Genomic DNA, 25,912 nt, shown 5'->3' on the forward strand with positions numbered 1-25,912 from the left:
TATGTCATACACAGTTCATGATATTCATAATAATCCGGAACATGAAGGAAGTTACAAAACGTAAAATATACTAATAAACAATAAATGCTAAGAGTTTGCACTACGCGCTAGACGGAAAAGCTTGCACGTTTGCAGTGATGCTATTGGCGCTCTGTACATTTTCGTCATGACTGCTTTCTTATCTCACTTTCAACTGCGTAGGTGATAATGTAGGGTTATTTTGAAGGACTCCCAGGCCTATTTCCACTGCAGTTTTGTACAAACCGACATTCCTCGCTTATAAAGGAAGGGTCAAAATAGTGTTATACCACAAAATCGCATTTTTGGCCAGATGGCGCTTTGTACGTTTTCGCTCGCACGGCCTCATATATAGATGTTTCGAAGTTGGGACTTTTTGTTTGCGCGTCTATATATGGACGAGGGGAGGCGGTGGTTGAGTGGTTAATGTGCGGGGCCCGCATTTGGCGCGTTGTCCATGATGTGGGTTTGAATCCGCCGCTAACCACCTGGGATTTTTCAGTCACCGCCGAGTGGCCTAAGACTATCCACACACTGTCCTGAAGACCACCCATCAATCCGGACTCTAGAAGAAGCTGTGCAAGTGAAATCAAGAATGAGCTCCGGGGGGCAGCATGAGCCAACAATAATGGCGCCACTATAAACAATTGCCTGCACTATGATGGGCTCGGGCCGACCATCAGGCTCCTACTGAATAGCCTACCAGCGCTATAGGCCATATGTAAAAAAAAAAAAAAAAAAAAAAAGTTTGCTCATTTGCCCACACCAGATTGTAGCATGGTCTATATATAGAAGATTCCTTACTACTAACAAAATTAACCAAATAAATCGTTATTTGGCATCTCAAACCCCCAGACACTTACAGACATTGCCTCTTGGGGACAGTCACCACTTGTGCTTTGTCGGTGGCGGATGTGCTACGCACAAACACTGGGAATTTTTGCATTTTTTTTCTATTTTCTTTTCTTATTAGTCTATCATGTCAAGGAGAAAGAGACCTCTTAAGCCAGAAGAAATGACTTCTTTGGTAGCTGAGGATATAGATGCTGAATTTTTTGGATGATTTTGATGATTCTGACTCATCTACTGTCAGTGATTACACTCTAAACCTTCATATAAGTATATCAATATACATATAACCAATCAAACTTAAATAGCACGTATATATAGATTCAAATGTTTGTTCAGTTTTGCGGCAGTCTATATATAGACGTCAATCTGGAGTGCCCACTTGCGGGGAATCTATATATAGACGTATGGATGAAAATTGACAGCGTCTATATATAGACTATTTTTTATTTTTTTTGGTAGTACATACATCTGCCCTGCCACCGGGAAGGGATTAACACTTATATTGCGGCTGGCAGTAACCCTGCCGCCACGATGTTGTGATGATTTAAACGTAGAATATCTCCAGTTTGCCAGTAGCCACTGGACAGAGAAGAGGTGGGTGTTATGCTTGTGGCTCGTAGAACGTAATTGCGCCTGGCAGAATGCCTGTCCCACATAGGGGCAGGCCGCAACAATATACAGTCGTCCCTCAGATAGTACGGTTTCGGTTTTGTACAAATTGTCATGGAAGATTTTTTTTTAGGATTTTAAAATTTCCCGCTCGTCGCACCAAGTAGCCATGACGTGAGTGGCAACACTGTTCTACCAAAACACCAGCTGAAAGCACCCCAATGCATTTGAGATAGGTGTTCACCTTGAAGAAGAATTCAGATTTAGGAGAAGTTACGTTTTGGGATGAGTTATGTTGCCGTAGGGAGAGCATACCACGTGAATGAGAGCAGTGTTCGCTGTATCTATCATCAGGAGGTAGTTGTCCCTTTCGGTCCCAACTACAGCCTTTGAAACAGCTTACTCCCTCAGGGCCAACACCATGAAAATCATAGTGAAAAATAAATTCTTGCTGCAGTAACTGCCAATGCTCCAAGAGTGCTGCAAGAGTGGAGATAAAGGCCGTCCTTTTACTAAGCCTTGTCGTTGTTATTGTAATGGCGTCTCACTCGTAGCAAAATGGCGTATGCTGATCTTCCTGGCGACGTTTAACATGGACTACTAGCTGTCCTGACTGATGAACTCCTTACAACAGAAGATGAAAAGGAAGCTGCAGTGGTTATGGTGGCACAGAGAGGTGAAATGCAATGGAAACACTTATATGTGTTTGTTTGGGCCGCCATATTTGCTGATGACGTCATCACAGCATGAAGGCGCTCCACCTCTCAAAGCCAGAGCCAGCAAACGTGCCGAGTTGGCAACTCGTGCTGCCGCGTCACGTGTTTGAGATCACTCAGGACATTCTGAGAGTCCCGATTCCCTCTCTCAAACGCAGCCCAGGAGTGTTTTTAAGGGGGGCACTAATTTTATACGGATTTTCGAATAGTACGGGGATCCTGGGTCCCTAACCCCCGTACTATTTGAGGGACGACTGTAGTAATATTTTATGAATCTGTTGCGTCCTGACCCATTTTGGGGCAGGCCATAAAGATGGCTTTTCTGTGCATATGCAGTACTCTCTCGAGTTTCGCGCTATCCGAGTTTCGTGGTTCGTCCTAAATTCTTACCATCCCAACTTTCGCGCATTATCACCCCAAGTTTTGCGCTGCTTTGACACATACAGGTCACATCTACTTACCATTGGCGTCACGCACGCTACCTTTAAAGGTAGTATCACACTCGACGTTTTCCTCCAAACATTGTGGCTATGGCGAGAGAGAGAGAGAGAGAGAGAGAGAGAGAGAGAGAGAGAACAGGTGGTTTTGAAGCCACAGTTGAAGGCGGCCGCCTTAGGATTGGCTGACAGTTCTGAAAACACGCTTGTGATTCGCTGGGAGTCCGATGACTTCATCACCGACGCTCACCCTATCAGCGGCTTCATTGCCTTAAGGTGATGTCACAATGGCCGTTTTCGTCCAACCATTGGGGCTACGGGCAACACCCGTACGCCAAACCGGGAATGAGTTCACGGTTATCCGTAAGCTGGTGTCACACAGGGCTTTTTCCTCCCACCACATTGGCGGCAGCTTGGGCAACCGGCAACTCCAACTTTTCCTGGTGTGCATCACACACGGCCAAGGTCGGTTGCCCGTATCCACATCCACAACATAAACAAAGCACTTGCCCTGTATCAACATGGCATCGTCTGCTAAAGTAAGGGCTTTCGCGGCTTGTGCTGCCATTACCCAAGTTATGGACTCGTTGCTGCAGTTAAATGGAAGGAAGAAACAGTTGTGGGTGTGGCGTGCCTGTGGTTCCTCCATGCCAGTTCTCATTGTCACCACTGTGCGTGCGCGGCCAACCCACCCATCTTGACTCAACCACATAAACACATGGATCGAATAACAACACACACACACACACACACACACACAATAATTAGGGACAGAGTTTCCAACTGGTGCCCTGTGATGAGTGGGGTCCCACAAGGTTCTGTGCTGGCGCCAATAATGTTTGCTGTTTATATAAATGATATGGTGGACGTAGTGACCAGCTATGTGAGTTTGTTTGCAGATGATGCAAAGCTATTGAGACGAGTGAATGATGTGAGGGACTGTGAGGCATTGCAGAGGGACCTGGACAAACTATGGGAATGGAGTGGTACATGGCAGATGGAGTTCAACCTTTGGGAAATGTAAAAAAATAGAGTTTGGTAAGAGCGGTAGAAGATGTGAATACGATTATAAGATGGGAAGTGAGATAAAATGCAGAGGAATGGAAGAAAAAGATTTGGGAGTGACTATCTCAGAGAACATGTCACCGGACAAACACATCAACAGGATAACGGGACAAACTTTGAATTTGCTGAGAAACATAAGGACGGCATTTGTGTATTTGGACGAGGAGATGATGAAGAAAATAATAGTTACAATGATAAGGCCAAGGTTGGAGTATCCAGCAGTGGTCTGGTCTCCTCACGAAAAGAAGAACATAAGAAAGCTAGAAAGAGTGCAGAGAGTGGCAACTAAGATGGTACCGGAACTTTGTGATCGGATGTATGAGGAGAGACTCAATAGCATGGGGCTCACAACCCTGGAGAGAAGAAGAGAAAGAGGAGACCTGATAGCGGTGTACAGGGTGGCGAGCGGGGTGGAGAATCTGGACAGAGAGGACACGTGTGTGTGTGGAATGAGAGAGAAACGAGAGGACATGGAAAGAAATTGGGGGCGACCACGTGCAGGCGAGATGTGAAAAAGTTTAGCTTAGCATTGAGCTATGGAATAGACTGGAGGAGGAGGTGGTTTGTGCAAGAAACATTCATGATTTTAAGGAAAAGTTAGATAAGAGACGATAAAGAGACGGGACAGTGCAGCGTAGCTCTTTTCCCGTATGTCACAACTAGGTAAACACACACACATACACACCAGACTCATTAGGAACAGAAACGACCTCACCATTTCTTGAGTGTGTTAGAACGTATTTGGTGAGTGGCTCACATAAACCTAACCTAGCTCTTGGCAAGAAGAGAGCAGTTGTCCTTAACACTGCTCTCTTCTTGCCATTGGGTATGTTTGGTTTGTATGAACCACTCACCAAATAAGTTGTAACACACTCTAGGAAATGGTGAAGCCATTTTTGTTTGTGAGAAACATCTGCCATGATTCATGATGAGTCTGGTGTGTGCGTGCGTGTGTGTGTGTCTTTGTTGTTACTTGATCCACATGTTTATGTGGTTGAGTCTAGATGGGTGGGTTGGCCGCTCACGTGCAATGGTGACAATGAGAACTGGCACGGAGGAACCACAGGCACGCCACACCCACAACAGCTTCTTCCTTTCATTTAACTGCAGCAACAAGTCCATAACTTGGGTAATGGCAGCACAAGCCGCGACAGCCCTTAATCACTTTAGCAGACGATGCCATGTTGATACAGGGCAAGTGTTTTGTTTACGTTGTGGATGTGGATACGGGCAACCAACCTTGGCTGTGTGTGACGCACACCCGGAAAAGTTGGATTTGCCAGTTGCCCAAGCTGCCGCCAAAACCAGGTTATGGACAACCGATAACTCGCTCCCGGATGGGCGCATGGGCATTGCTAGTAGCCACAACGGTTAGAGGAAAACGGTCAGTGTGACACTGCCCCAAGGCAGCAAGGCCACTGACCGGGTGAGCACCGGCGATGATGTCATTGGACTCCCAGCGAATCACAAGCGTGTTTTCAGAGCTCAGCCAATCATAAGGCTTCATCTGTGGCTTTAAGACGACCCGTTCTCTCTTCCTGTTTTCTAAAAACTCCACTCTGGACGATTCTGGGCATATTCCTCCTACTCATCCCCCCTCTGACTCCTTTATGCCTGTTATAAAGATTCTTCAAAATGATGTTTTCTATGCCCTCTCTGGCCTCAATCCTCAGAAGGCTTATGGACCTGATGGAGTGCCTCCTATTGTCCTTAAAAACTGTGCCTCCGTGCTGTCACCCTGCCTGGTCAAACTCTTTCACCTCTGCCTGTCAACATCTACCTTTCCTTCTTGCTGGAAGTATGCCTTCATACAGCCTGTACCTAAGAAGGGTGACCGCTCCAATCCCTCAAACTACCATCCTATTGCTTTACTTTCTTGTCTATCTAAAGCTTTTGAATCAATCCTTAACCAGAAGATTCAAAAGCACCTTTCCACTTCTGACCTTCTATCTGATCGCCAGTATGGGTTCCACAAGGGGCGTTCTACTGGTGATCTTGCCTTCCAAACTGACTCTTGGTCATCCTCTCTTAGCCGTTTCGGTGAAACTTTTGCTATTAAGCTGGACATATCAAAAGCTTTTGATAGGGTCTGGCACAAATCTTTGCTTTCTAAACTACCCTCCTACGGTTTCTATCCTTCTCTGTACCTTTATCTCCAGTTTCCTTTCTGACCGTTCTATTTCTGCCATGGTAGACGGTCACTGTTCTTCCCTAAATCTATTAACAGTGGTGTCCCACAGGGTTCTGTCCTATCTCCCCCTCTTTTCCTGTTGTTCATTGATGATCTTCTTTCCAAAACGAACTGTCCTATCCATTCCTACGCCGATGATTCCACTCTGCATTATTCAACTTCTTTTAATAGAAGACCCACCTTCAGGAACTTAACGACTCAAGGCTGGAGGCTGCAGAACGCTTAGCCTCAGACCTTACTATTATTTCCGATTGGGGCAAGAAGAACCTGGTGTCCTTCAACGCCTCAAAAACACAGTTTCTCCACCTATCCACTCGACACAATCTTCCAAACAACTATCCCCTATTCTTTGACAACACCCAGCTATCACCTTCCTCAACACTAAACATCCTCGGTCTATCCTTAACTCAAAATCTCAACTGGAAACTTCATATCTCATCTCTTACTAAATCAGCTTCCTCGAGGCTGGGCGTTCTGTACCGTCTCCGCCAGTTCTTCTACCCTGCACAGTTGCTGTCCATATACAGGGCCTTGTCCGCCTCGTATGGAGTATGCATCTCATGTGTGGGGGCTCCACTCACAGCTCTTCTGGACAGAGTGGAGGCAAAGGCTCTTCGTCTCATCAGCTCTCCTCCTCATACTGATAGTCTTCTACCTCTTAAATTCCGCCGCAATGTTGCCTCTCTTTCTATCTTCTATCGATATTTCCACGCTGACTGCTATTCTGAACTTGCTAACTGCATGCCTCCCCCCCTCCCGCGGCCCAGCTGCACTCGACTTTCTACTCATGCTCATCCCTATACTGTCCAAACCCCTTATGCAAGAGTTAACCAGCATCTTCACTCTTTCATCCCTCACGCTGGTAAACTCTGGAACAATCTTCCTTCATCTGTATTTCCTCCTGCCTACGACTTGAACTCTTTCAAGAGGAGGGTATCAGGACACCTCTCCTCCCGAAACTGACCTATCTTTCGGCCACCTCTTTGGATTCTTTTTAGGAGCAGCGAGTAGCGGGCTTTTTTTTTATTAATGTTTAATTTTTTGGGCCCTTGAGCTGTCTCCTTTGCTGTAAAAAAAAAAAAAAAAAAAAAAAATCCTTTTTCCAAGGTATGTATTTTGAGATAACAAGGGAGTAAAGGAGGAAAAAAAGTGAGCTCCGGGGGGCAGCCTGAGCCAATTATAATGGCTCCACTGTAAACAGTTGTCTGTGCCATGACGGGCTTGAGGCCGACCATCAGGCCCAGATGGATAGTCTACCAGTGCCATAGCCCACATGTAAAAAAAAAAAAAAAAAAAAAAAAAAATCTCCACAGGTCTGAACAGATAAGCGCTTTTTCAGTGTTTTCAATACTTCGAGTTTCGTGATCCTCGAGTTTAGCGCTATACCTTCAGAACGAAGTGAGCGTGAAACTCGAGAGGGTACTGTATATAAATATAAGCTACTGTATATGATATCTTATTACAATTGTTCAACTGATTGCCTTAAAATACAGTAAATTAACTAATTATACTTGTATTTTTTTACTGGTAATGGACCCTATCAATTTGTCTACCGGGAAGAAGGCAAAGAGTGTCATTCCAGAATGTGGCTCTGGTGATGAAGATTTTTGTGGTGAATCCTACAATCCATCTTCAAACTATGACTCCTCATTGAACAAAGAATGGAAAATTGCAGCAAAAAGAGCAAAGAAAGTGTCAACCTTTTGTGCTGGCTGTGAGGGTAGTAGTCCATTCATGTGCCTGGATTGCTTCAGTGTGGAACATCATGGCTAATATCATGCAAAGGAAGAACAATGAACTCAAAATATGCGAATGCACATCTTTTGTTTATCCATTATGTGTTCCAAGCCAAGGATTATTTTTTGTTGTGAACAGGAAAAATAATTTTCTCTTTTTTTTTAATGTGTTTTTTTTTTGGTCAATATTTATAATGTATGATGAAAAATTATTGGGGATATTTGAGGAAAACTTAATTTTCAACCACTCAACTTAAAAAAAAAAATTAAATGTAATATACCATATTCCATAATAGTCTCAATTTAAGGTAAAATTTAAATGGTTTAATGGTCAGTAAACAATATTTTTTGATTGATTATCTTTCTTTAATGCCTTATCCATAGAAAGAGAATCATTAATACATAAAAATACTAATAAGTGCATCCTATATTGGATAATTTAGAGGATAATAATTAGCATCAAAATGACCATCAGTGGGTCAGGCCACCACAAGGAAATAAACCACCTGACCCACCGGTGGGTCAGATCGCATGGTATAATGTGTTCAAAAAATGTATGATTGTGACACATTTTGTGTCCCCCACCCGAAACCCCACATTCCCACAGGTTCTCAAGCTTGTTTTGGGGAGAGGAGGGAGTACGGACAAACACTGGAATTTTACCGAGAAACGTATTGGTGACGGGTGAAAGAATTCTTTTTATGGCTAATGTTGAAGAAGGGGAAGCCACCACCTCTTGTGAAGATTATATTTACATTATGGATATTTAGTTGGTCCCTGAATGCAGCACAGTGACGAATGACCTCCGGAAAATAGAAGGGGGAGTAGAGGGGGCAAAAGCCCCATGTTAGGTAAGTTATGTTAGGTTGTTAGGTTAGCTTAGTTAAAAAAAAATTCAGCATGTGTTTTTGTTTGATGGAAATATTCAGTGTGGGACGGGGCGGGGCAACGGCAGGGGTGGGTCCAAACTGCTGGTCTGTGATAATGGGTGGGGCGGGGCAGGGGTGGGTGCACCCCAGGCATCGGAAAGTCAGTCATTTAGTGACCTCTGGAAAATAAAGCTATCGACATGGTAAAAAGCATCCTATTTTACCCTGAAGTAAACGGTCAATGTCTCAAAATTAGAAGACTACCCTCTCTTCAACACTCCCCCTTTTTACCCTGAACAGTTATATTCTCTGCAGTGGCAGATCTAGAAAATAATTTTTTGGGGGGGAGGGCACTTGGCACTCGTCCCGCAACCAAAATTTCTCAGTTGAAAAGAGATTTTGGGTTCTATTCCCGAGCAGAATGAGAGTTAAAATGGGCTTTCTCTCTTTACACCCCAGCTCCTGCACCTCCGTAGCTGAGTGGTTTCTGTGACTGCTTAGCACTCCTCGGTGCACCGGTTCGAGTCCGATAAGGTGTCTTCGGCGCACAGCCCACCCAGCTATTGCTCCTGTTCATCCTTCCTTTTGGGTTGGATGATAAACCGGTACCTGGGGAAACTTGGGGAAGGTAAATTTTGGGAATCTGGACAGCATAGGGCCATGTGTCCCCGGGCTAGTGGATATGAGTCCACCACAGGCTCAAAAGGTCAAGGAGGCGGAAAAGAGCACCGATGCAACTCACAGCAATATCGCATACTCCCCACTTTACCTACAAGTACAGGTAACTCGATTTACACAAGTTTGGTTTACACATTTTTTAAATAACGCGGGGTCCAAAATCCAAATAAATGTTTAATTTACACGTTTTTTCACTTATACGCGATATTTTATGGAGTGGCCACCAGATGTCTCACGCAACTGGACTCACACAGCGCCACGGCCACACAGCTGAGCTCAGTTCTTCCCGCGCGCCACTTGAACAACAATACAGTACCCATGCTGCCACGCTACTCAACAATAGGGATGGGCAGGTACCAGTACCAGTACCAGTACTAATGGTACCAGCACCAGTACTAACGGTACCAGCTATACGGTACGGTACCGGTACCAACACTAGCCAGCCGCTCGTGGTGTCCCTCATTTCTTCCTCACACGAGTGAGGCTGAGACTGAGTGCCTGAGTGGATATCTCGGTGATATGGATATTCTCTCTCTCTCTCTCTCTCTCTCTCTCTCTCTCTCTCTCTCTCTCTCTCTCTCCTGAATGAAGTGAATAAGCATATTATTCTCACCATCACTCGTAGGTTATGACGGACAACTAGGCAAGGCACTATTCACACGGTTCTGGTGACACGCGGCATGCAGCCGTTTGTTGTATGGGTGTGGTTGTGTGGTTTGTAAACAATGCAAATGGCAGCCGGGCTGGTATTGTACGAAATAACTCCTCGTACAAGACACATGATGTACAGTTTCTGATATCATATTTACCCCATTATTCTCACTAATATTAATAATTAATAATGAACACATGGATATTTTTTTCCAATATGATTTTTTATGTAGCTTGTACTGCTCCTTAGTCATACAATCTTAAGCCACCTGTGACATCAAGATCAATATCATACAAATGGCGCCGGACGGAAAAATGGTATAACAGCAAGGCATGGACGATCCTCCACTGATTTCATATTTGTATAGTGGTTATTTGATCGCCCAGTATTCTATGGTAACGTATTATAAGACAGCTATGGACCATGAAGGATTATAAACAATAATAAAGGTAACTTTGCCGTTGTTTTTGGATAAGACAAAAAATGGACCCTTAAAAACACCCCAAAGAAGAAAAAAAATCATATAAAGTTGTACATGTGGTGTATAATGCGCAGGGCTAAACTTTCAGGCATTTTTTATGTGAAAAAGGTGCGCGCTATATGCCGAAAAAAACGGTATTTATTTTTCAACAGAAACCTACCTCTTGTTTGATTTACATTGTTTTTGATTTACGCGACCTCTTCAAGGATGCAATACTTGCGTAAATCGAGAGTTACCTGTATTACTTTATCAGGCAGACATTGTAGGCTGGTCTCTCGGTTACTATTTTTTTTCTTCCCAGCCTGTCTTCTATATTGTAATTGTAAAATATGTTATGTTACATGCATAAAGCAGCATAAGTACCTTTGATAGCATCATTCATCAGCTATATGGACTGTAAGCTATACTGTAAGTACTTTTTAATAATACATAGTCATTGAAACCTCTCAACTGTTGGATTCTCAACATGAAGTCTATCCATTTATTTGTTTTCAGCTTCGGGTGCTTAAGTGTTTTATACCAAGCTTCTCTATGAAAATCAGGTAATAAAAATATGAAATGGGTACAAACACGGACCATAACTTATACAAGCTGCTGTTCAGCTGATAAACTGGCAGTAGGACTGGGTGGGTATGCAGGCTTCACTCTACCAGGGCCTTGTCCATCCACCCTAGTGTGGAGCATGCATCTCATGTGGGGGGGGAGCTCCCTTCCTCTTACTGAGTCCTTTTGAATTCAGCCACAGTGTTGCATCTCTATCTTCTGTTGTTATTTCCATGCTGACTGCTCTTCTGAACTTGCCACCTTCATGCCTCCCCCCCTCCTGCTGCCCCACTGCACTCGACTTCTTACTCCTGCTCGTATCTATGCTATTCATATCTTTTGTGCAAGAGTCAGACATGGGGTAATCATAATCTGTAATCATAATTGATTACAATCGATTAGTTTTCAAGTAATCGTAATTGTAATTGATTACCCTCTTATTTTTTTAAGTAATTGTAATTGTAATTGATTACCCTCTTAATTTTTAAGTAATTGTAATCGTAATTGAATACATTAAAAATGTAACGTAATCATGATTACTTTTGCGATTACATTAGCATCGTTGGTTATACAGTGGACTCCCCAACTTGCCGTTAGGAATCTACTGTATGTACCCTATGAACTACTAATGTATGTACTCTAAATATCTGTAGTAATTCAATCAATTAATTAAATATTTAGTATGGTACATGTGTATGAAATTTGCAAGTTCACCTTGCAATCCTTCCTGTAATCACGATTGTAATGACCATTAATACATCATGTAATCAAAATTGTAATCGATTACACCTAATTTTATTGTAATCGTAATTGATTACACCTAATTTTATTGTAATCGTAATTGTAATTGATTACACCTAATTTTATTGTAATCGTAATCGTGAAAATATGAAGTAATTGTAATCGTAATCGATTACATAACATAAGTAATGGCCCCATGTTTGGCAAGAGTTGACCAGCTTCTCTTTCACTTGTAACGCCTGGAACAGCCTTCCTTTGTCTGTATTTCCTCTTGCTTTGAACGCTCTTTAGATGGGAGTATCACTTCTCCAACTGGAATGGACCCTCTCCTTTGGCTGCTCTATCTCTCCTCTACAGGACAAATGTTTAACTTTTTTTTTTCCTTGGTTACCATTATTGTTAATAAAAATTAAATATAGCCAGACTGACCAAAGCCTGGGTAGGGGGCACCCTTCCCTGTGTGGTCTAAACATCCCTCCTGGTCCTGTTCGGGGTGGCCTCGGTAACAGTGGTGTAGCTAGGGGGGGCAAGGGGGGACATCTGTCCCCGGGCACACCATCTGGGGGCGCAAAGTTGATGTTACATAATTACGAATGAATTTCAAAATTAAATGTTTTCCCCTCTTAATTAAATGTACGGAGAAATTAGAGATGTTCAGTGAAATAATGGACTGCCGAATGTTGCTCAAGGCAAGGACTGATGTTAAGCTTTTGACGCTAGAGGACCTGCTTTGCTTTATTGTGCAGTATGGGGATGATGTATTTCCAAATCTAAGAGTTGGTCTTCAGATCTTATTGACTGTTGCAACATCCATTGCTAGCTGTGAAACGTCTATAAGTAAGTTAAAACTTATTTTGTCCTACCTGAGATCATCCATGAGACAGGAAAGATTGTCAGCCTTGACTTTGCTGAGTGTGGAGCGGGAGGCTACTGACAGCATAAATTATGAGGAACTGATCGATAAATTTGCAGCTGCAGAAGCAAGGAGAATTTCTCTTTAAAGCTACATTTTTTTTACATATTCGCCTATGGCGCCGGTAGGCTTTCTTGATGGGGACTGATGGTCGGCTCCGGCCCGACGTGGCACAAGCGTTTATAGTGGTGCCATCTTACATTGGCTCATGCTGCCCCCTGGAGCTCATCTTTAATCCAAGAATCTACAATCCGGGTTGATAGGTGGTCTTCTGGACAGCATGTGGGTAGTCTTAGGCCACTAGATAGTGACTGATAAATCCCGGCTTGTGTAACCGGGCAGGGCGCGAACCTGCATCGTCCTGGACGCGGCGCTGTCACACTATCCACTCAGCCACCGCCTCCCAATACATCTAAAGCCTTACATTGAACTATTTTTTTTTACATTATGTTAATTTTTCAGGTTATTATATCTAAAGCAATGTTTTATGCTTTCACGATGTTATATGTATTTGAGTAATATTTTAGGACAAAATAATTTTACATTAATTTTCATATATATCTTCTTGTGTCTTGATTCTGACCTTCTGTTATTCAATTACATCTTCAAAGTACCATTGTTGCCTTAATTATTCTACTTTATTCATCCTCTTCATACTGCAAAAGTATGCCACAGGATGCAGGTTTTTCATGTTCTAAAACCATAAACTTTACGGGAAACCATGACGGACCCATTTATGGTTCATACCTTGTCACAAGGTGGGAGTGGGCGTGAAAACTGACTGTCCCCGGGCACTGAAAACCCTATCTACACTTCTGCTCGGTAACGAGTTAGTTATTTTTTGATCACCTGATGGCGCCACCACTGTGGCATTGGAATCACCTGACATCACCACCAGGCACAGGCAGATCATGTAACCAATCGTAGGTCATTATGTAGAGTTTTAGTAGTGTCCAGGATTATATAGTCAGTCACAGAGATAGGAAGCCTGCTGGTGCAATGGTGGAACTGATCTCAGAGGAAAGCTAGTAATGTGTGCTGAACAAAGTGGAGTCAAAGGCTCTTTGTCTCATCAACTCCCCTCCTCTTACTAGCAGTCTTCTCTCTCCAAAATTCTGCTGCAAGGTTCCATCTCTTTCTAGTGATATTTTCTTACTGGCTGCTCTCTGAACTTGCTAAATACCCTTATGCAAGAGTTAACTAGCATCTTCATTCTTTTACCTCTTCTGTTGGATAACTCTGGAACAGCCTGCATTCGTCTGTATTTCCTCCTGATCTTTCAAGAGGAGAGTATCAAGACACCCCTCTACCTGAAATTGACCTCTCTTTAGCCTCCTGTTCCACTTTTCTTTTGGCGGAGCAGTGTTTAATGGGGGTTTTGGTTGCTGTCTTTGTTTTTTTCCCCTTGAGTTGCTTCCTTTGCTGTAGAAAAAAATCTTTGTGTATTGAATTTCAGAGTTGTGAGGAGAACAAGAATGAGAAAGAAGAAACCAACATTGAATGAGAAGAAAGTGAAAGGAGGGAGTGGCAGAGCAAGATGGAGCTGAGGAAAGAGACACCAGACAAGGATGTGAGAAACAGAGACCAGGCCCGGCACCACTACCCCGGCCTGTGCCATGCCTGCACTGCTGCTCCCACACGGCAGTGGCCCCTCCGCCGCTGTGCACAGTGCCACTTAGTGATGTACTGTAGCAGGAGGTGCCAACGGAATGACTGGCCCTCACATAGGTACGTGTGTATATGTATGTGAATGTGTGTGTGTGGGTGTGTATTTACCTAGTTGTAGTTTTACAGGGCCTGGGCTTAAGCTCGTGTGGTCCCGTCTCCATATCTGTATTTGTCCAGCTTTTCCTTAAAGTTATACACACTCTTTGCCGATACTACATCCTCACTTAGTCTGTTCCAAACCTTTATGTTTCTTTGTGGGAAGCTATATTTCTTTGTGTCTCCCAAGCATCTTCCTTTCCTCAATCTTTTACTGTGTCCTCGTGTGTTGCTGGTGTTTCTTCCTTCTCTTAGTAGTAACTCCTCATTGTCTACTTTTTCCATTTTATACAATAATTTATAAATTTGTATTAGGTCTCCCCTTTCTCTTCTTTGTTCCAGTGTTGGTAGGTCCATTTCCTTTAATCTTTCCTCATATGACAATCCCTCCAGTTCTGGAACCATTTTTGTTGCCATCCTTTGTATTCTTTCTAGTTTTTTTATGTTTTTCTTATGGGGAGACCACACAGTTTCTGCATATTCCAGTTTTGGTCTAATGATAGTGATTATTATTTTTTCATCATATCCTTATCCATGTAGTGGAATGCTAATCCTATATTTCTTACCATTCTTTACGTATCACCGAATATCCTATTAACATGACTCAAACTGTCGATTATTCTGTATTGTCACTTCCAGATCTCTCTCTTCTTGAACTTTTTGAAATATTTCTCCATCTCCCATTCTATATGTCCATTTTGGTCTCCCTTCACTCTTTCCCATTTCCATTACATGACATTTCTTCTCATTGAACTCCATCTCCCTTTTCATACTCCAGTCCCAAATCTTATTCAGGCCCTCTTGCAGAATTTCAGTCTCTACTGTTTCTTATATGTCTCAGCAATTTCGCATCGTCTGCTAACAGGCCCATGTAACTGCTTACTTGCTCCAGCATATTATTTATATGTAAAACCCCGATTATCCGAAATGGAAGGGGGGAAGCCTCTTTCGGATAAGCCGATTTTTCGGATAATCCGGATTTATGGCCGCCATTTTGTGAGGTCGAAGCACAGGTAGAACGCGATGCGACTGCCCAGTGTGAAGTGTGTGACGCGACTGCCGCCGACTGACGATGTAAACAATGAAACCAAACAAACACACGCTACGCTAAACAAAGTAGTACGCTTAAAACATGTGATGTAAATGTTTTATTGTATGTTTGTCTGTGTGTCTCCTTGTCTGGACCAGTGTATGTTGATACTTGTGAGCGTTGCAGATCTGAATTGTGAATGTTGCAGAGTGCGATTGTGAATGGTTGTGCAAGCTTGCAAGTGTGACCTTGATGCATCGTGCAGGTGGAGACACAGTATGATGACTCATATTATCGCGCAACTTGTATGTTGGAAGGGGAATGTGGCATGGAGTGGAGAGGGGAGTCGTGTTTGTGTCGTTGTCTTGAGAGTACGGTGAGAGAGTAGTCGTGCAGTAGTTTGTTCGTTCGCCGCACCTACGTCCTTGCTGGGGCGAAGGTGCGGACGTGGTGTTGTTGAGAGTTTGTTTAATGTTTTTTGTCTAATACATTGATCTATTCATTACAAGCTATTTCGGCAATACGTATTAGAAAGCATATTCATTTTAACTGTTCTTATCAATTTTAAATGTGTTAATATAGTACATATGTAGTTACTTTTATCTATTTTTGATGTTTTATAACGTTTTAGTATAGAAAAAATTTTTTTTAATTGCATTATCCAGATCAATTTCGGATAATCCGGTTTTTCGGATAATCCACTTTCGGATTATCGGGGTTTTACTGTATATATATATATATATATATTTATATATATATATATATATATATATATATATATATATATATATATATATATATATATATATATATATATATATACAGTAAAACCCCGATTATCCGAAATGGAAGGGGGGAAGCCTCTTTCGGATAAGCCGATTTTTCGGATAATCCGGATAATCCGGACTTTCGCGCATTACTGCCACGAGTTTCGCGCTCCTTTGACATGTACGGGTCACGTTTACCTACCGTCGGCGTCATGCGTGCTGCCTTAAAAGGCGGTGTCCAACCATTGGGGCTATGGGCAACCGCGGTTGCCCATATGCCCAACCGGGAGCGAGTTGTTGGCTGTCCGTATGAATGGAAAACGGTTGTGGGTATGAGTGTGGGTACGTGGGTACCTCACGGCTGTATGTAAACAAACAGACGACGGCAGTGGCTGAGGAGTGAGGAGCAGTGGAAGATGGCCCACCAAGAGACTCGTAAAATGGACTGGCATAGCTGCTTTGCTTACTACTTGATTAACAAGATAAGAGAACACCCCGTGCTGGGGAACCACAGTCCAAAAAACTTTTTTCTCGAGTCTATGAAAATTGTAGATCTCCCAGTGATGTTTTCCTCTTCTTCTTGTTCTTTTGACCTGTAATGCATGGCAGCGACGGTGAAAAATAACAAGTGGAAAATAGCAAAAGGGCATAGAAAACCAAAATCAGGGAAAGAAAAGAACAGAAAAACACCCAAGTTCAGGGTGAAGTGTATAAGTGCGCACTGTGAAGTAAATAAGGGCCGCTTTCACAGTCACTGTTTGTTTTGATCGTTACCAATGGCGGCAATCGACGCTATAGTTTTCCACGTGAAATTGGCCTATGGGGTAGTGGCGGCTGCAGAGAAAGTGACAGGTGTTGAGAGTGTGTGGTAAGGTGCGGGGCGAGGCTAACCCCGCAGCCGCCACGAGGTGCCATTGTAAAGGCAATACCTCCGACACCATCACATCACATCACTACCCATCGGCCAGTTTCACGTGGAAATACTAGAGTGGCGGCTGCCGCCATTTGTAACGATCAATACAAACAAAATGACTGTGAAAGTGGCCCTAAGTGCATGTTGTGAAGTATAAAAGTGTGGAGAAGGAGGACCTAAGAAGCGATACAAAGCATTACAGGTCAAAAGAAGAAGAAGGTCCACTATACACTGGCCGGTGTTGCGAGAAATATCTTCCCGCTGAAGTTAGTCATTCTGCTGTCCACCACGCATGCACGCTGTGGGAATACACAGCATTAAAGGTGTTAATTTGCCTGGATTTGTTCTTTTTTGTCTGCTTGTGGTCTTTGTGAGCGGTAAGGGAAATAAGTAAGCAGTAACCAAGTTGAACCTCTCTGCGAGCTTTTTTGCGATTGCGGCGGCAGTTTATGTTCAATAGGCATTGAAAAGTCAATCATGATGTTAGTGATTTGATGATATATAACAGAAAGAGTTAGCAGATTATACCATAACACACAGAAAACTACCAGAAGCTATAGGTTTTTCCAAATGTACACGGGTGACTGCGAGCAACCACCCCTACATTAGCAGACGACACCACATGGATCACATCCTCGGTCTATCCTTTACTCAAAATCTTAACTGGAAACTTCACATCTCGTCTCTCACTAAATCAGCTTCCTCGAGGTTGGGCGTTCTGTATCGTCTCCGCCAGTTCATCTCCCCCGCACAGTTGCTATCCATATACAGGGGCATTGTCTGCCCTCGTATGGAGTATGCATCTCATGTGTGGGGGGGCTCCACCCACACAGCTCTCTTGGACAGAGTGGAGTCTAAGGCTCTTCGTCTCTTCAGCTCTCCTCCTCTTACTGATAGTCTTCTACCTCTTAATTTCCGCCACCACGTTACTTCTCTTTCTATCTTCTATTGATATTTCCACGCTGACTGCTCTTCTGAACTTCCTAACTGCATGCCTCCCCCACTCCCGCGGCCCCACTGCACGCGACTTTCTACTCATGTTCATCCCTATACTGTCCAAACCCCTTATGCAAGAGTTAACCAGCATCTTCACTCTTTCATCCCTCACGCTGGTAAACTCTGGGACAATCTTCCTTCTTCTGTATTTCCTCCTGCCTACGACTTGAACTCTTTCAAGAGAAGGGTATCTGGACACCTCTCCTCCCGAAATTGACCTATCTTTCGGCCACCTCTTTGGATTCTTTTTGTGAGCAGCGAGTAGCGGGCTTTTTTTTTTTATTGTTTACTTTTTTTGTGTCCTTGAGCTGTCTCTGAACAAGCGTGTATTCAGAACTGCCAGCCAATTGTAAGGCAGCCGCCTTCAACTGCGGCTTCAGAACGACCTGTTCTCACTTCGCATTTTCTGCCTATTACCAAGGTATGTATTTTGAGATAACAAGAAAGTAAAGTCGAAAAAATTGTGATAACAAGGGAGTCAAGTCAAAAAAAAATTTTTTTTTCCACGAGCCGGAACCAATAAGCGCTTTTCATGTATTTCAATACCTCGAGTTTAGCGCTATACCTTCGGAACGAAGCAAGCGCGAAACTCAAGAGGGTACTGTATATATATATATATATATATATATATATATATATATATATATATATATATATATATATATATATATATATATATATATATATATATATTTTTTCATTGTGTGGTGACCAGACACGCATACTCTAGCCTTGGTCTAATCAGTGTTGTTACTATTTTCTTCATCATGTCCCCATCTAAGTAGTGAAATGATACTCTAATATTTTGCAGCTCACTATGTTTCTCCGAAGATCATATTTACCGTATTTTACGGCTTATAAGACGCACCTCCCAGTTTCGGCATTTGAAAAAAATAATATTAACAGGTTTGAACCACGAGTGTCAGGTGAAGATTTTTTGCCTGACATTCATAGCCCTCCCCACTGTCAGGTCATTATTAAAGTTTCACATGTATTCAGATCCTTATCAAATCCCAATACTTTACATTTAAAACACTTAGTATTTACTGGGACCTACCAGAATTGGTCCTCCTTAGAGACTCGAGGGTACTGCTTTGGGATGTAGACAGACATGGTGGAGACAGTGACATTCAGAGGGTTATCGGGTATAAAGATTGTGCATTATATTTCTTTGTTATTATTCTACATCATAAGTTGTTATGTTCTGGTACATTCTTAAAATATAAGGAAGTGTGAAATTTCAAACCTGAATATGCTTTAATGTTTGTTGAACACGTATGTAAAATAAGAATGTTAAAAGATAAGCACAAAATGGAGAAACAGGTCCTTGTAAATATCGAATAATAACCTATCTTTCAATATCTCGTCAGTATTATCCATATATTGTTTGTGTTTATCAATCAAACAAAGTTGAACAGTTTTATGAAGAAGGTCTGTCTTACCTCAATGATCTCTGTCTACTAAGGAAACGTAGCGTGTCTTGCACACGTCGTCAGGCTTGGTGTACAACTAGTTTGTTTAGGTACAAGCATTAAGTCACTTAATTTTCTTCCTGACCGGTGTCATTTTATATGAAGTAGTGGTAAGAACTACTATTATACATTGTTACTTTAGAAAAGAGTTGCCGTTGTTGTTGTAGAAGCGATCATTTGTGGAGAGGTTTGCAGTTTAATTCAAGTGTCATTGCTGCTCTAAAACTTCACTAGCCAGTGACCCAAACCTGAACCTTGACCTTATAAGATACAGGGTGATTTTCAGGGACATTTTTTTGGAAAAAAAGTGGATCTTATAAGCTGTCGATTACGGTATGTGCTTCTCAGGTGTCAATGTATCGTGTATTATGATTCCTAAGTCTTTTTCTTTACTCACTGTGTCGATAATTGTCCCTCCCATCCTATACACTCCACTTGGTCTGTTTTTACTTTTTCCCATTTTCATTGTGTGACACTTCATTAAACCATTTCCCATTTTTAACTCCATTCAGGTATCTCATTTAAATCTTCCTGCAGCTTATAACAGTCATCATCATGTCTTGTTTTTCTAAGCAGTTTGGCGTCATCTGTAAACCTACTCGTGTAACTCATGTAACTTTTTCTGGCACATTATTTATATATATTAAAAACATTATTGGTGCTAACACTGATCCCCATGGCACTCCACTAGTGATGTTTCTCCAATCTGATTTTTCATCTTTTAACGTGGTTCTCATTTCTCTGTTTGTCAGGTAAAATTTCATCCATTGTCATTTTTTTCCTCAATCCTCCTCTTTGTTCTAGTTTATCGGATCCTTTTTTTAGGTCCAAAAATAAGCAGTCCACCCATTCATCTCTCTCCTGCACTATATCCATTACTCCTGAGTAAAAACATATTAGATTTTTTACACATTTACCTTGTCTGAATCCAGTCTGACTCATTTATTATCGTCTCTCTTTCTAGATGGTCTACCCAGTGGTTTTTTTTTCTTTTTTTGTGCTTATACCGCCGGTATGCTCTTAACCCTAGATTACCAGTGTTGTCCAGAATCCCGGCATGGGGGGGTTAATTAGCATCGCGGAAGGAAATCTTTTAGACCTACGGTGCTCTGCGGCCATGACATCTCAGTTGCCATTCTGCCCTTGGTGTGCGAGGTACGTTATGTTTTTCCCGTGCTTAATTCCTGAACTATTCACAATTGTCCGGAATTCCGGACAATGATAATAATAATGACATATCAAGTATAATGCAGGCATAAGGGCTTCCGAGGCTGGAACATTTCCGGGGACATATGATCTCCACGTGTGGCACAACTCAGCACAATCAGCCAACACTGCCTGGCATTGGTGCCTTCATTAGGGAAATGTAGCGTTTTTTAAAGTTTCACACATTTTTTTTTTTTTTTTGTAATGTTATTTTTGGGTAATATGTTAATTTTATTGGTCAAAGAATAAAGAATGTATGCTAGTTTAAGTAAAAATTTCGTAATCAAACTTTGTACAGGTAACTCTTGATTTATGCGAGTTTGGTTTACGCGTTTTTGAAATAATGCAGGTTCCAAAATCCAAACAAATGTTTAATTTACACATTTTCTTCACTTATACGCGATAATTTATGGAGTGGCCACCAGATGTCTCACGCAACTAGACTCACACGGCGCCGCGGCCACACAGCTGAGCTCACTTCTTCCCGCGCGCCACTTGAACAACAATACAGTACACGCTGCCACGCTACTCAACAACAGGGGTGGGCAGGTACCGGTACCAGTACCAGTACTAACGGTACCAGCTATACAGTACGGTACCAGTACCAGACTGCTCGGTACCGGTACCAATACTAGCCAGTCGCTCATGGTGTCCCTCATTTCTTCCTCACACGAGTGAGGCTGAGACCGAGTGCCTGAGTGGATATCTCGGTGATATGGATATTCTCTCTCTCTCTCTCTCTCTCTCTCTCTCTCTCTCTCTCTCTCTCTCTCTCTCTCTCTCTCTCTCTCTCTCTCTCTCTCTCTCTCTCTCTCTCTCTCTCTCTCCACTAAATGAAGTGAATGTTTATTTTTCGATAGAAACCTACCTCTTGTTTGATTTACATTGTTTTTGATTTACGCGACCTTTTCAAGGACACAATACATATGTAAATCAAGAGTTACCTGTACCATTCCTATATGTGTTTTTATGCCCGCAAAGTTTGTCCGGAATTCCGGACATCGCTGGTAACCACGTTACTCCAGCAATGCTGGTAATCTAGGGTTAAGGGGCCTCTTCAATGACCCTAACCCTTGAGTAGTGCAGGCAAATTTTTTTTATAATGGCTGCCATGATGTATGACTTGCTTGGCCCATGGTGCCCCCTTTGTGCTCCTCTTGACTGAAGTTGCTGAAGTTAGGGTTGATTGAAGATCTGAACAGCTTGTGAGTGATCCTCCACCACTCGGTGATGAATTGAAAAATCAGTGTGTTTCGATGGGACTTGAACCTAGTCCACACTAGGTCCTCAGGCTCACCAACCATGCCTGCACCCTAACCACTCGGCTACTGCCATTACACTTGTTAGATAAACTGGTCTCTAGTTCTGAGGCCCTTGTTTATTTTCACTCTTTTATAATGGAACCACATGTGCCCTCTTCCATTGCACTGGGACTTCTTCAGTCAGTTAGTGTGTGTGTGTGTGTGTGTGTGTGTGCGTGTGTGTGTGTGTTTATGCATGCATGGGAGGGGTGCGTGCATGCATGTGTGTTTATTTCACCCTGTGCACCTTCTTTGCAGGTCCTTCTGCCTGGTACACAAAGTGGTGGGTGGCCGCGGAGTCCTGGAGGCAGCAGCAGCAGGAGGGAGCCAGCAGGGAAGTGTGGCCTCTGTGAAGCAGCAGCAGCAAGAGTTTCTTGGCAGCCAGCGTGTGGCAGCCAGCCTGGCCCTGGGGCGGCGGCTGTGGCCACACGAGGCGGAGGCCCTAGTGTACCCACGGCTCTGTGAGGTGTGTGGGGGGGTGGGGGAAGCCGGGGAAGGGTCAGGGATGTGTTGTGGGGTGTGTCATTGTGTTTACTACTGCAGCGAGCGGCACCGTGCCACAGACAGGGCCAGGCATGGCCACTGGTGTGACCTGTACTCCCTCTGTGTGTTGTGTGACCGCTGGCTGGCCACCACTGCCACCACTACTTGTCTGGCCCTACCTGCAGCTCTGGACAAAGAGTACCGGCCACTCCCTCCCTCCATGGCAACCCACTTGGCAGTGGCGCTGGGTCAGGACAGGGCCAGGGAACCCGCTGTAGCGGCCTTTTTGTCTGAGCAACTTACCTTCCCCCTGACGGCCCAATATGTCCTGGAGAGCATGTTGCCAGGCCTGGCCAGGGCTCGGCAGCTCAGCCTGCACCTGGTGGGCGCTGAGGATGGCCACGAGCCTAGCACGGGTGTCGTGTGGGAGTACCTCCTGCACCGGCTGCCCTGCCTCACGCGGCTCCATGTTTTGCTGGTTGGGCCGCAGCTCACGATCTTGGAGGGGCCGCATGAGGCACTGCTGTGCCAGCAGTGTCAGGAGAATGGCCGACAGCTTGTCTTAGAGGGCCGAAAATGCCTCTACCACCAGTTTATGGCCGAGGCCACCACTGGCCCTCCAGACCTGCGTTTAGCTTTCAACTGTGGCTTCCATGAATGGGCCGGAGCCATGGATGACACATGGCCGCCCTCGCTGGCCCTCATGGTGGCCGACAGCACACCTCTGGCCTTCACCTCATACGTGTGCCACGAGGCCGAGCAAGATTTGTTGGCTGTGCAGGAGGTTGCGAGGTCAGAGCTGGAGGTGGTAACAGCTGGTCTCAACCCCTACCACAGCCTGAGGCCCCTGAGAGACTGGGCCAGGGAGGATGGCCAGCAGCTATACCACAATAACCAGTACCTGACTGTGGTGCGAGGTGGCCGGGCAGCCATGGCCACTGCTACAGCCTGAGGCTGTTGGCAGCAGTGTGGTCTGGCCACCCAGGACACGGCCTCACCACCGGCACCTACAAAAAGATCTTGACCTCTTCAGTTGTCAGGAATATTTTAATGTTCAAAACAATCCCCACAAAACTGATGGTATAATCTATTTTTATATTTTTATACCTAGTACAAACTCCACTCAATAACTTCCTGCTTTGACAACCAGTCATCCCCATCATTCCATGCAGGAAGTGTTCTTGCCTCTTTGAATATGTACAAGAATGAGGCAAGCTCGTGATGTCCTGTTTTTTATCATGCTCTATCTCGTGTGTGTGTGTGTGTGTGTGTGTGTGTGTGTGTGTGTGTGTGTATTTACCTAGTTGTAGTTTTACAGGGCTTGGGCTTACGCTCGTGTGGTCCCATCTCCATATCTGTATTTTTCCAACTTTTCCTTAAAGTTTTCCACACTCTTTGCCGATACTACATCCTCACTTAGTCTGTTCCAAATCTCTATGTTTCTTTGCAGGAAGCTATATTTCTTTATGTCTCCCAAGCATCTTCCTTTCCTCAATTTTTTACTGTGTCCTCGTGTGTTGCTGGTGTTTATTCCTTCTCTTAGTAGTAACTCCTCGTTATCTACTTCTTCCATTTTGCTCAATAATTTATATATTTGTATTAGGTCTCCCCTTTCTCTTCTTTGTTCCAGTGTTGATAGGTCCATTTCCTTTAATCTTTCCTCATATGTCAGTCCTTCCTGTTCTGGAACCATTTTTGTTGCCATCCTTTGTATTCTTTCTAGTTTTTTTATGTGTTTCTTTTTATGGGGAGACCACACAGTTTCCGCATATCCCAATTTTGGTCTAATCATAGTGATTATTAACTTTTTCATCATATCTTTATCCATTTAGTGGAATGCTAATCCTATATTTCTCACCATTTTATACGTATCACCGAATATCCTATTAACATGACTCTCAGGCTGAGGCTGTTGATTATCTTGTATTGTCACTCCCAGATCTCTCTCCTTGAACTTTCTTTAATATTTTTCCATCTCCCATTTTATATGTCCATTTCGGTCTCCCTTCACTCTTTCCCATTTCCATTACATGACATTTCTTCACATTGAATTCCATCTCCCATTTAATACTCCATTTCCAAATCTTGTTCAGGTCCTCTTGCAGAATTTCACAGTCTTTACTGTTTCTTATAATAATTATGTCCTAGCAGTTTTTCATCATCTGCAAACAGGCTCATATAACTGTTTACTCCCTCTGGCATATCATTTACACGTACAGTCAAGTTGCGTATGATGCGGATTCGTAAGGCGCGGTTTCCTATGACATGGTATTGCTTCAGAACCGTATGTTCAGATCACGCGGGTAAAACCATCTTTGACATGGTTCGTGGTCTCCCTGCCCGGACCGCTCCGGGTCCTCTCAAACGCGTGACGCTGCAGCCCGAGTTGCCAACTTGGACCGCCCACAGCAGCTCGGTTTGGAGAGGTGGAGCGCCTCCATGCTGTGATGACGTCATCAGCAAATATGGCGGCCCAAACAAACACATATAAGTGCTTCCATTGCATTTCACCTCTGTGCCACCATAACCACTGCAGCTTCCTTTTCATCCTCTGTTGCAAGGAGCTCGTCGCCCAGAATAGCTTGTGATGCATGTTTAAACATCGTCAGGAAGATCAGCGGGTGACATTTTGCTGCCAGAACAGCTAGTAAACGTCGTCACTCACTGGCAGCAAAATGGCGTCTGCTGATCTTCCTAACGACGTTTACTAGCTGTTCTGGCAGCAAAATGGCAGCCGCTGATCTTCCTAACGATGTTTAAACATGCATCACTAGCTGTTCTGGCCGACGAGCTCCTTGCAACAGAGGATGAAAAGGAAGCTGCAGTGTTTATGGTGGTACAGAAGTGAAAGGCAATGGAAGCACTTTTATGTGTTTGTTTGCTGATGACGTCATCACAGCACGGAGGCGCTCCACCTCTCCAAACCGAGCTGCAGCGGGCAGTCCGAGTTGGCAACTCGGGCTGCGGCGTCACATGTTTGTGAGGACCTGGGACGGTCCAGGTGGCCCGAGTCGCTCTCTGAAACGCTGGCAGCTGCCCCGCACGCATGGTGCCTTCATCTTACCTCATCTCGGCGGAAAGGGTAAAATGGTGACGAGCGAAAAAAAAGTGTATGTATTTTCCCCATACATGAGTGTAGGTGCAGGTGGGGAAAAATAGTGGTAATCAGGAAATAATTAATTTTCCCTGTATGTGAGCGCAGGTGGGATAAAATGGTGGCTAGCCAGTACCAAATTGCATTTTCCCCATACGTACTGAGTGAAAAAGTGGGTGTTGGCTGTGGCCAAGTGGAAAAGGTGGTGAGCGTGGGGTCAGACTGAACATCAAAAGGCAGATAATGCCTACCGGTGCACTCGGGCTAGAACGAACTAAAAAAAAAATGGGTGTGGGTTTGGCAAAATGGCAAGGGCCAGAACCAAATTGTATTTTCTCCATAGGTTTAGTTATTCCTATGACGCGGTTTCCTATGGCGCGGCCGT

At 43.7% G+C, this 25,912-nt stretch overlaps 1 protein-coding gene across 1 annotated transcript in view; it reads left to right on the forward strand.

Moving 5' to 3' along the window:
* LOC127000063 (uncharacterized) overlaps positions 1-24,820 on the forward strand; it is a 45,956-nt gene extending 21,136 nt beyond the window's left edge. The window contains exons 2-3 of the mRNA XM_050863480.1: positions 13,958-14,229; positions 22,209-24,820. Of these exons, the coding sequence (XP_050719437.1) occupies positions 14,039-14,229; positions 22,209-23,385 (1,368 nt within the window). The 5' untranslated portion in view covers positions 13,958-14,038 and the 3' untranslated portion in view covers positions 23,386-24,820. The remainder of the gene's footprint in view (positions 1-13,957; positions 14,230-22,208) is intronic.
* The last annotated feature ends 1,092 nt before the right edge of the window (positions 24,821-25,912 follow it).

Source organism: Eriocheir sinensis, chromosome 17 (genome assembly GCF_024679095.1).
Source record: "Eriocheir sinensis breed Jianghai 21 chromosome 17, ASM2467909v1, whole genome shotgun sequence".
Taxonomy (NCBI): domain Eukaryota; kingdom Metazoa; phylum Arthropoda; class Malacostraca; order Decapoda; family Varunidae; genus Eriocheir; species Eriocheir sinensis.